The sequence below is a fragment of the Arvicola amphibius genome, chromosome 3 (assembly GCF_903992535.2).
Source record: "Arvicola amphibius chromosome 3, mArvAmp1.2, whole genome shotgun sequence".
In the NCBI taxonomy this organism is placed as follows: domain Eukaryota; kingdom Metazoa; phylum Chordata; class Mammalia; order Rodentia; family Cricetidae; genus Arvicola; species Arvicola amphibius.
In genome coordinates this window covers 148,391,361-148,404,178 of record NC_052049.1, presented here as the reverse complement: position 1 = coordinate 148,404,178, position 12,818 = coordinate 148,391,361, and the positions used below count along the sequence as shown (strand labels likewise).

The window sequence follows — 12,818 nt, the reverse complement described above, 5'->3', positions numbered from 1 at the left end:
TCACTTCTAAAAACTAATGATGTTTAAAGTATGTATGTATTTTCCTAGATTTCCAATATTAACTGCGTAAGTTTTACATCAGATTTAATTGTAGTGGGATAATCTTAATTAATCTATAAAATTTAATTGGAAACTTAACTATAAACATGAGTCCTGAATAAAGTCAGGATTACAAACTAAATTTTTAGTATAATATAAAAACAAGATTATCCTATTCAGCATGAATCACAAACAATAACAAAGATTATCAGGAATCAGTTGGCAGAGTGCTTGCTTAGCATGTATGAAGCCCTAAGTTTATTCTCCAAACAGTACACAAGCAAGGTTTTAGTTCCTTGCTGGGTCATGGTGGTAGTCCTGTAATCCCAGCAAGATCAGAAGTCCAAGGTCATCCTTGGCTACACAGTAAGTTTGAGGTCAGCCTGGGATACAAAAGACTCTGTTGCAAAGTAATAATATTATTAATACTAAAAAACCCACAATATTAAATATAGACTTAAAGGATTAAAAGTAAAAGGATGAAATGCTTGCCAAGAAAATTAAAAGAAATATCTCTGTCAACAAAGCAGACTCAAGAACAGTAGATCATGATAAGAAAGAGTATCACATAATGATAAAGGTTAATTCTACAAGATATAAAAGCACATTTTCCTACCAATAGAACTTTAAACTACAGATGGCTTTAAAGACAAGACAGCTGGAAATTTCAACAATCCTTTGTAATAATTTTATAGAACAATTAGATATAAAACCTGATTTCTCATGCTAGCCAAGCATTTTTATCCAAGCCAAGTTGAGCTATAACACCATCCAAAACATTAAAAATATGTTATTCATGCTTTATGTTTTGTGTGCATGTGAGTGCTGGTGCCAATGGAGGCCAGGAAACAGAATCAGATCCCTTGGAGCTGGAGTTACCTCTCTTTTCCCTCCCAAAGTATTAGGTGAATTCCACTACTAGGCTATTAAATCAATTTTGCAGGTTTCAAAACACATTTTGAGTTATGAAATATACTGGAAATAAACTAGAAAACAATAGCCCAGATATAAGGAGGATAAGTATTACTTTGTTTCATGTATATGGGCCTTTTCATTACACATACCAGAAAATACACACGATAAGTTAGTATTAATGAAAACTGTGCCGAACACCATCTTTACTGCCTCACATACACTGCCACTTCATTCAACAGTCTTACCAACCCTTTATTCTCATTTTTAAAATGTGGAAACAAAGGTACAATAGAGTACTTGAGTAGAAGATTATATTGAGTAAAGGATATATAATAAATAATATAAATTATATTATGTTGAGTAGAAGATATACTCAAGTATCAGAGCATATTACAGTAATAAAAATTCCAATCAAAATAGTATGACTTTCAAAAAGAAAGATTTAAAAAACACGCAATGGGATAATTTGTTAAAAGTTCACTAATAAGTTAGCTAACTTACTTCAAATAAAAGTCGATAATAACATCATTTAAAAACTCTCCTTCACTTAGACAGTGCAGGTCCTCATTAGTAACAGAGATGCCTCCCTTAGCCGGAGGTGGTGGATACACTATCAATCTATAATAAAGGAAGAAGAAGGCATTACTAAACACAGAAACAGATATTTTTAAGTACTGCAAACATAAAAGAATTTTCTCACTTTTCTACAGGGCCAATGAAGATAGTGTGGCTCTCTCCGGTTTCTTCCTCATCATCAAAAAACTGCAATTCTTGTTTGCTTCTGAGCTGTATTTTAGATTCAAAGGACACCTGGCAGAGAAAAATACCAATTTGTGAAGTTAATTGGGATTTTTTTTTTTTAAATAAAAAGAGCAAGGCAGAAAAGGTGCTTCAATGGAAAATGCACAGTACTCAGGAGATGTGGGTAGGCTCATTTGCAGGCTTCAAACAGCCTGGTCTACAAAGTTAGTTTGAGGGCAGCCAGGGATATACTACAAGATCCTGCCTCAAAATATGATATATATTATATGACTCAGGACTGAGAAACAATAAAAAGCCAGTAATAGGACTACTTTCACTTTGAGCTTCCAGACAATACATAATAATGCTTTCCAATTTCTTATTTCTACTATTTATATCAAATCAGTCTGGTAAGATTTGAAGAACTTCTGAAGTAAAACAAATCCCAAAGTTGTTTTTTTCTGATAGCAGTGGAAACCTACCTTAGTTCAAAGGCTAGACAGTCTGCAGGAAGTGGGGGCACAGGCACTGAGCACATACAGTTTAGTGAGCTTAAGAGTTACTCAAGGGAACTCCGAGTCCGCGTCACCTGCTTAGTGGCTTTATCAACTGCAAAAGAGGCAGATTTGCCCTTCTCCCCTTGCCTGCCTCCCATTCCATGTATGAGGTCTAATTTATTTTCAAGACTGTGTCTTAGGGATGGATATACAGTCCATTGGAGATAAGGAATAATTTCCCAAGTTAGCAATAAAAAGAAAATTTTGTCAGGCATGGTGATAGCCAGGTTGAGAGATTTATTCCGAATAAAGTAAGCAAACTTCACAACTCAAAACTAGCAAAACCCAACAGCTATAGAAATGATACAGTTCTACCATGGCCTATGGTTCATGCAGCTTGAGAGTTTAACACTGAGGCATCTCTAGATGCACTGTCTGACAAGGTCAGACTATATCCTTTACTTCATTCTGTTAAAACAATGTGTACTACGCACAGGGACCTAAACCTCAGCTCCAGACACAGCGTTAACACTCTTATTTGAATGAGCAGTATCTGTATACATATGCTCATAGTGCAGTACAGAGGAAAAAAATGGGAGAAAAAGAAAAGAGTGTGGAAAGGAATTAAAAGATTCCAAAACTTGTCCAAATGCTGTCTTAAAATTAAATTAAATTTTAAAATGGAACTTTTAAAGTTTAACATTAAAATGAGCAATATTAAAACATTTCATTTTAAAATTACTCATTATTACTGAGGGTGTGGCTCAATGGCAAGGTATCTGCCTAGCATATAGAAGCCCTGGGTTTGATCCCCAGCATCACAAAAAACAAACAGAATTACCCATCATTTAAATTACTGTAAAATTTTTAAATATAATTACAGTTTTCACTTTGTTCTCTTTTTGCACACAATTTCCTTTGATGCTTTCTTCATAGCTTCTTGTACAGGCAACAAGTCTGCTATTGGCTTCTTCAAAAGGAATTTTCGCAAAAAAGTTGCAAACATTATTCTTTATACCAATGTCAGTAATGATACTTTCAAAGACCACATTTGCCTGAGGATCAAGGCCAGTTTGAAAAATTAAAATAATGTACTGTTCTTCTAAACCTGTAAAGAAATAAATATAACTATAAGGCTGAAAGAAAAAAGTAATAAACAATTTTAGAGCATACCAACAAATGATGTACATGGTGACTCATGCCTTTAATTCCAGCACTTGTAAAGTGAAGGCAGAAGGATTGCCAAGAGTTTGTGGGAAGCCTGAGCTACACAGTGAATACTGAATCTCTCTCCCTCTCTCTCCCTCTCTCTCATTCAGACAAAAAAAAAAGTCAACGAGGGTTTGGGAGTAATTCAGTCAGTAAAGTGCTTGTCATCCAAGCATGAGAAAGAACCTTGTGATTTCCAGACCCACAGAAAAAGTTGGGCGTGGTGGGACAGGCTTGTGATCCCAATGTGGGGAAGCAGGCAGATCTGTGGTTTGCACACCCACGTGTCTAGCCTACATGATAAGTCTCAGAGCAGTGAAAGACACTGTTTCAAAAGTTTCACAATACCTGAGGTTGACCTCGGGCTTCTACATCTGTGCATGCACATACATATGCACTTGCACACACAAATAAGTAAGTACCAACTAATTATTACAAGTTCAGGAATATAATTCAAAACAGTGTTTTTAACACACGGGATACACAATATATACTAGAAAAATGAGCAGTGTTACCTAAAAATGTTAACTAAGTTATCAAAACAAAAAAGCCAGATCTAGCACTAGCACATGAACAAGGCTATTAATAAATATAAGCAATCTGCTTCCTCTAAAACAGCAGTTCTCAACCAGAAGGTTATGTTCCACACAGGGGTCACATATCAGATATTTACACTATGATTCATAACTAGCAAAATTGGTCATGAAGTAGTAATGAAATAATTTTATGTTTGGGAGTCACAACACGAAGAACTGTATTAAAGGGTGGCAGCATTAGGAAGGTTGAGAACCCACAGTTCTAAAAGGATTAAAACAAATTCATTATAATAAATATCAATTAGCATTTCTACCAAGAATAATGAGGAACATGCCAACCATGCAGTATTATCTCCAGAAGAGACCTGCAAAGCTGGTGGTCACTAATGTGTCCAATTGTTAAGTTACATTAGCATTTACTCACTGCTAAACTGAAGCTGCAATTGATGCTAAAATGTACTGACTTATAAATTATTTTTATTGTGTGTATATGTGTTGTTTGCCTTCACGTATGTCATATAGGACTTATGTTCCAGGTGCCCACAGAAGCCAGAAGAAGACATCACACCTCTTAGAACTGGAGTTACAGATAGTTGTGAGCTGTCATGTCAGTGCTGGGGGAAAAAACAAATCCATACTCTGCAAAAACACTAAGTGCTCTTGACCACTGAACCATCTCTCCAGCCCAAAATGTCCTAACTGTAAAGAACTGCATCTATCTAAAGGATAAAGACCTCTGCCATGCACTTCAAAACTTTCCTAGTTCCAGCTTTGTAGACGAACTTAACAGCAGTCACATCAGTTAAAATCATTTTACTTAATGTTACAGACTTAAGATCTTTTGAGTTTTAACCCAATTTGCAAACTTTCTAAATGGTTTAGCTAAATCTAGATTTTTTATCTTTGACCCTTCTACTTTCTGTGGGCTTTTCTGTGGTATCATATACTGTATGATAGCAAATGAAGTAAGTGATGACTGACCTGAAAACCACTGCTTCAACTTCTCAGGATGGACTGATAAAACCTTCCACTCTCCAAAACACTCCTATTCTGCAACTCAGCAGACCTTCTATCTTAGTTGTAATTTGTCTACAACACTTACTTGGTAACCTGTTCATTCCTTTACAATCATTCCAAGCTTCTTTATTCATTTGCAGCTGCATGCTCAGCTTTTGATAAACTGAGGGTATGGCCTGGAGGAACACTACTGGTAATTTCCGGACATTACACCATTCACATTTAGTTAGATCAGAGGTATTTAAAATAATCTCTACAGGATCACTATCTGGTCCTACGGGGAAAGAGTGAAAAATGAAAAAAGAATATATTTTTAAGCTGGGACACCATAAATGGAGGAACTACAAGCTTAAAATTCATCATTTACCATACTCTATAAACTATGCTTAAGAACTTCAAGCTGGGCATGGTGGCACATGCCTTTAGTCCCAGCACTTGGAAGGCAGAGTCAGGTGGACCTCTGTGAGTTTAAGGCCAGCCTGGTCTACAAAGTGAGTTTCAAGACAGCTAGGACTACACAGAGAAATCCTGTCTTGAAAAACAAAATAAACAAATAAATAATGACAACAACAAAAACAAACCCCACCAAACCAAAGCAAAATCAAAAAACGCTTCATTTAAAAAACAATTTTTTTCTCCAAATAAAAAGGAGACTCTAAAGTATTAGACTTTGTCACACTGCAGAATGATACTACATAAAGGCCCAAGCCCTTTATAAGATATATTCTTTTTGAGTTCTACAAATATATATTACTATAAAAATTGGATCAGTGTAGACAAAAACTTTAGTGCACGTACAGATAAAAAACAACTTACCATCTAGTTGTATCTTGATTGCCTCTAAAGAAAACTTAAAAGAAAAAAAAAAGACAAATTAGTGCTGATGTTAGACTTAAGGGAGATTATGTTCTGCATACTCTTAATGGCATCAACAGTCCATATGTGTACAAACAGCAGAGAAGCTGAACCAGACACCATGGGCTTAAATCTAAGATGAAACAGCCACCCCTCAAAAAAAAAAAAAAAAAAAATCTCAGATACTCTGAACTTTTATTAGAGAAGGTGACAGAATATTACAATGTTCATTAAGTTACTATTTTTACACATCTACATTAGTCTTTATTATATTTTTACTTTTAAAAAGGCACAAAGCGCAGCAGTCATTAAATTATCCTCAAATCCTTCAGCATAAATTTTTCTCAAACAAAAACATTTTCCTACCAACTAAAACATTACCAGCACATCTAAGAAATCAAAACTAACATCTTCAACATAGTTTATCCTTAAATTTCCATAAATGCTCACAATTATTCACTGATCCTTGTTACTGTTACTGCTATACAGCACATACACTTTGTCTACTTTACACCAGAAACTTGCCTCTCCAGTCTTTACGACATGCATGGTTGTTATGTGAACTAAGTTATACAAAAATGCAATCCCCAAATCCAGGTCATACATCTCCAGGTCATACAATGGGTGATGTGCTAAGAGCCCGCACTATCAAACTGCAAGCGTCAGGCTGTCCCACCGTGATGGTAAGCATATTCACTTGACCTCAGCATCGTTTCCAGAATTGTCCCCTTGCAACTAAATCTGAACAAAGATACTTAGTGTATGGATTATCTTTTACCCATTGACAATTCATCCTTGAATCATTTTAGTGGTTATAAAATGGCTTAATTTTAGCCAGGTGGTGATGGCACGCGCCTTTAATCACAGCATTCAGAAGGAAGAGGTAGGTGGATTTCTTAGTTCTAGGTCAGCCTGGTCTACAGAGTGAGTTCCAAGACTTGCCTCTCCTACAGTAAATTTAACACCAATTTACATTGTATCTGCATAACCACTAGTCTTTACTGGGTTACTATTTATATAATCTTAAAGCAATCCAAAATCTCTAAGTAGTTTTGATATTTGATTAACTTCAATAATTTAACAAAATTTAAATACTATTGATTAACCTTGTCAGTGGTACTTGAGTCCTGGTACTAGTACAGCCCCACTTTACAAAAGTACTTACAATTACAGGCTCTACCAACAGTTGGAAGAGCGTTCCAACTCGTATACTTCGGCAGTTTAAAATGACACTTCCAAAGTTTGGGGGTGGTGACAATGACATAGAGTGAATTAAAGTTCCGTGAGTGTTTATTTTGCGACGTTTTAGAGGTGTGCTGATGGGATTGCCGAGCTGAAAAGGGAAAGAAAATTTGACACAGTAAGGTACTGTAAGAAGGCTGCAAACCAAACACACATGCACAACACTACATGGACTGACTGTCCTTCCTCAGCGTGAGAGGAAATAGAAATTATAGCTATAATATAAATTTGCAGGTTATGAGTTGAAATTGAAGCACAGTAGTCAGGAATGAAACTCACAAATCACACTGGGTATGTTCAAAACAAGTCAAAATATCAACTAATGATTTTACAAAAATTAGTAACTTCCTTAAATTTCAGTTTCCTAAAATGAAAAGCACTGAGGGCTAAGGTTGCCTCTATTCAGAAGAGTAAAGTCCCCAGGGCAGGTCAAAGGTAAACTGGTGCATAGACAAGCTGTTGGGTGAGTACCAGTGATCAGTAATAGTGCTGGAACTGAAGACATAGTGTCATTACTTAGAAAGCAAGTAAGAGAATGTTAATAGTTTAAAAGGGTATCTTATATATTCACTGGAACCACTGGTATGGTTCACTGGTATGGTATGAAACCACTCAGTAGGTAAAGGCAATTCTGCTCACCTGAGTTCAAACCCACACAACCTACACAGATGAAAGAAAGAACCAGCTCTGCTAGCTGTCCTCTAAGTTGGCACTTGTATTGTGGCAAGTGCACCCACATATCAAATAAATAAATGTTTAATAAATACCAGAATTATTTCATACTCACAAATTCAAACAAATCACAATATGAACAATATTTTACATTTACAATTTCAATTAAAATTAACTGTGTTTACATAAATCACATATACCTTATCTGAATGTGTGATATCAGAAGTGTTTCAGATTTAGGAATATTTTTGCATACGTTTTACTAGTTGAACATTCATAATCTCAAAGTCCCAAATCAAAACCCACCTAACTAAGTCTTGCTCTTTGGAGCACTTGAGACTCAAATTTTTCATACCCTGCAATAACCATATTACCAAAGAATAAACATAATCTGAACAGAAAAAATTTAAAAAATTCCAAACCAAACCAAACAACAAAAGCCATGTACCCTATATGGACAGACAATAGTTCCATTATCATTCTGAGATACTTCTACGGTTTGCCATAGAACAAAATACACATAAAGCAGTAAGTATACAAAGTCCCTCAAACACCACCCCAAGTTATCAGTGTAAGCAAAGTCAGAGTTTCAGGATATAAAATAAATCAATAAAATCAACAGTGTTGCCATATACCTACAGCCAATTATCTGAAATAAAAATAAAAGAAAATAACAGCAGCTACAAGAAAATAAAACATCTAGACATAAAATTAGGCAAAGATGTTAATATATCTATGAAAAAGAAACTGAAGACATACAAACAGAGGAAAAGGCATCGTAGGTTGAGGGAAAAGAATCAGTGTCATTACAATATACACACCAACCAAAAGATAGTTTCACAGTCAATGCAAACTCTAAGTACCAATAACATTTTTCGAAGATCTGGGAGGAAAAACAAAAGACAAAAGCAAAAAAATCTAAAACAAATCTTGCCGGGTAGTGGTGGCACACGCCTTTAATCCTGGCACTTGGGGGGTAGAGGCAGGTGGATCTCTGTGAGTTCGAGGCCAACTTGGTCTACAAGAGCTAGTTCCAGGAAAGGCTCCAAAACGATAGAAAAAATCCTGCCTCAAAAATAAATAAATAAATAATAAGAACTTAAAAAAAAAAAAAAACAAATCTTAACACATTTTTATTTTACTTTTTTGGCTTTCTGACACAGGGTTTCTCTGTATAGGGTTTCTCTGAGGTCCTGGAACTCACTCTGTAGACCAGATCTTTGTGTAGTCTTTGATGCCCTCAAACTCAGATGCATAGAGATTTGTCTGCCTCTGCCTCCCGAAGGCTAGGATTAAAGAAGTGAGCCACTACCACCCTGCTGCAAATCTTAACAGTTTATATGCAACTATGCAATTAAAAAAAGGAATGGGAGATAGAGAGAAATCCCTGAATACTACAGTCATCTTGAGGAAGAAAAAAGCTATTATACTTCAAAATATATTTCAAAGTCATAGTAATAAAAATGGCATGGTAGTAAAATTAACACATACCAACAGGCCAACCAATAGACCATTGGATTAGAATAAAAAGAACCTGGAAATAATTAAATTCCTGTTTTTACAGGCAAATAATTTTTTTTGCTTCTTCATTTTAGTTAATGAGTATGTATATATATGCACACTACTGCAGGGGGAAAGGGGAAAGCTTGAGAGATGGTTTTGATTACTGTGAACACTGGGAACTGATCTCTTATCTGATCTTAGCCTATAACAATGGAGCTATCATTTCAGCCTTTGTTTTGGTTATTTTTGAGACTGGATCTTTGTATAGTCTTTGATGTCCTCATACTCAGGAACCTCTTGCCTCAACATCCCAAGTGCCCTGCTACAGATAACATATTTTAGACAGAGGTGCTAAGGATGTACACTAGAGGAAGGACAATCTTTGTCCGGAAATGGTGCAGGAATAATGTGGTATCAACAGGCACAAGAATGAAACAGAGCTGGAGAAATGGCTCATAGGTTAAGAGCATTTGCTGCTCTTCCAGAGGACCTGAGCACATGGTGTCTCACAACCATATAACTCCAGTTTCAGTGGGTATCAGGCAGCCAGTGATACACAGAATATATACAAGAAAAACTCCTGTACAAACAATAAAAATTAAAATATATTTTAAAATTAATAATGAAAAAGACCTCTCTTTCGTTCGCTATCTATCTATCTATCTATCTATCTATCTATCTATCTATCTATCTATCTATCTATCTATCTATCTATCCATCCATCCATCTATCTACTCTAGGGGCTGGAGAGATGGATCAGGATAAGAGCACAAGCTGCTCTTCCAGAAGACCTGAGTTCAATTCCCAGCAACCACTACGTAACTCATAATTGCCCTCTTCTGGTGTGTGTATACATAATAAAGAATCTTCTTTTGTTTCTTTGTTGTTGTTTCTGTATTTGAAGGTAGAATTTCTCAGTAGCTATGGAGCCAGTCCTTGAACTCACTCTGTAGACCAGGCTGGCCTCAAACTCACCAAGATCCGCCTGCCTCTGCCTCCCGAATACTGAAATTGAAGGTGTACACCACCATCACCTGACACAAAGAGATCTTTAAGACAAAGCAAAACAAACCAACTCTAAATGGATTAAAGCCTCAGCATAAAGCCAGCCACACCGAACCTTATAGAAGAGAAAGTGGGAAATAAACATGAATGCATTGGCACAGGAAACCACTTCCTAAATATAACCCCAGCAGCACAGACACTGAGAGAAACAATTAATAAATGGGAACTCCTGAAACTGATAAGTTTCTGAAAAGCAAAGGACACGGTCACAAGACAAAACAACAGCCTACAGAATGGGAAAATATCTTCACCAACCCCACATCAGACAGAGGTCTGATCTCTAAAATATACAAAGAACTCTAGAAATTGGACACCAAAAGAATACATAATCCAATTAAAAAAAAAAAAAAAAAAAGAGTACAGACCTAAACAGAGAACTCTCAACAGAGGAATCTAAAATGGCTGGAAATGTTCAACATCCTTAGTCATCAGAGAAATGCAAATCAAAACAACTCTGAGATTCCATCTCACACATGTAAGTATGGCCAAGATCAAAAACACTAATGACAACTTACGCTGGAGAGGTTGTGGGGAAAAGGGAACACTTCTGTATTGCTGGTGGAAATGCAAGCTGGTACAGCCTCTTTGGATGTCAGTGTGACGATTTCTCAGAAAATTAGGAAACAACCTTCCTCAACATCCAGTAATACCACTTTGGGGTATATATCCAAAGGATGCTCAATCGTGCCACAAGAACATGTGCTCAACTATGTTCATAGCAGCTTTGTTTGTTATAGCCAGAACCTGGAGACAACCTAAATGCACCTCGACCAAAGAATGGATAAGGAAAATGTGGTACATTTACACAATGGAGTACTACACAGCAGAAAAAAATGACATCTTGAATTTTGCAGGAAAATGGATGGAACTAGAAAACGTTATTTTGGGTGAGGTAACCCAGACACAGAAAGACAATTATCACACATATGCACTCATAGGTGGTTTTTAAGCATAAAGCAAAGAAAACCAGCCTACAAACCATAAATCCCAGAGAACTTAGACCACAATGCGGACACTAAGAGAGACTTACATAGATCTAATCTACATGGGAAATAAAAAGTAGAAAACAACAAGATCTCCTGAGTAAATTGGGAGCATGGGGACCTTGGGGGGGGGGGTTTGAAGGGTGGAGGGGAGAGGCAGGGAGGGGAGCAGAGAAAAATGTAGAACTCAATAGAAATCAATAAAAATAAATAAATGGATTAAAGACCTAATATACAATCTAAGAACTATGAAATATGTACAAAAAATACAGGGAATATATTTTCAAATGATGGAATGGCAAAGGTCTTTTTGCACAAGACACTGAAAACACAAAAAATAAAAATAAAAAAACCAATATATATGAGAAAAACATTGCAAACTATATAGTCAACAATGGGTTAATATCTAGACTACATAAAGAACTCAACAATAAACACAGAAACAACCCAATTAAAATTTGGGCAAGCTGGCACTAAAGTTCATGCTCACGATTCCAGCACTGGGGAGATGGAGGCCAGAAGAACAGGAGCTCAAAGTTATCCTTAACTACATAGAAAGTTCAAAGTCAGCCTGGGCTAAAAGAGATCCTATCTGAAAGATGAAAGAGAGAGAGGAGGGAGGGAGGGAGACAATATAATAATATTGATTAAATAGACAATTCACAAAACAAGGCACATAAACAGCTTAACAGGTATAGGAAAAACATGATAAGCATCACTAATCACAAGGGATATGCAAATCAATACCACATCAAAGCATCTCAAAGCAGTATCAGAAAGATGGCAGGGATGCAGACAAAAAACACACTGAAAATTACTATGGCCGTTACAAAAATATGATGGAGAGTCTTCCAAAACTGAAGACCAGAACCATCAATACTAATACTAATACTAGTCGATGAAACGAGCCTGCCAAAGAGACATCTACATGCCCATGTTCATTACAGCACTATTCACAACAGATAATAGAAGCAACTTATGTGCACATCAACTAATAAAAATATGATACAGAGACACACTAAAATACTTCTGAGACATTTAAAAGTACAAAAGCTTTGTCATCTACAATGCCATGGATGAAACTAGAAATAATTACCATAGTTGAAGTAAGCCTGAACCAGGCTTCTTCCACTTCTTGTAACCTAGGCACTTAGGAGGCTGAAACAGAAGCACATCTGAGAACTTGAGGCCAGCCTGGGTTACATAGTGAGTTTGAGGTCAGACGGGGCTGGAAAGAGAGAATGTCACCCCCAGAATCTTCTAAGAAAGCACACACATAAACACCTTATAGATATGATTCTATACATTGATTTTTTAGGCTAAGAAACTGTTTATTATGACTATTTTCCTAAATTATTAATAGGAACACATCAAAGACTTTTTATATAACATGTTGGACATGTTTGTTTTGGCTTGGTTTGGTTTTTAAGCTTTACTATCATTTTTCAAATGAGAGCTATTTGGCTCACTAATGACAAATAATTTAAGTGTTATTCCCAATAGAATGCCAGAGATGGAATCTGACAGATCTACACCCTGCTACA

At 36.2% G+C, this 12,818-nt stretch overlaps 1 protein-coding gene across 3 annotated transcripts in view; it reads right to left on the bottom strand.

Moving 5' to 3' along the window:
• Senp6 (SUMO specific peptidase 6) overlaps positions 1-12,818 on the bottom strand; it is a 93,371-nt gene that overhangs the window by 19,505 nt on the left and 61,048 nt on the right. For all 3 annotated transcript variants that reach the window (XM_038321525.2, XM_038321524.2, XM_042054644.1), the window contains 6 exons: positions 6,975-7,142; positions 5,771-5,804; positions 5,040-5,228; positions 3,074-3,300; positions 1,655-1,764; positions 1,456-1,572 (listed from right to left, as the gene is read on the bottom strand). In XM_038321525.2, coding sequence (XP_038177453.1) covers positions 1,456-1,572; positions 1,655-1,764; positions 3,074-3,300; positions 5,040-5,228; positions 5,771-5,804; positions 6,975-7,142 — 845 coding nt within the window. The remainder of the gene's footprint in view (positions 1-1,455; positions 1,573-1,654; positions 1,765-3,073; positions 3,301-5,039; positions 5,229-5,770; positions 5,805-6,974; positions 7,143-12,818) is intronic.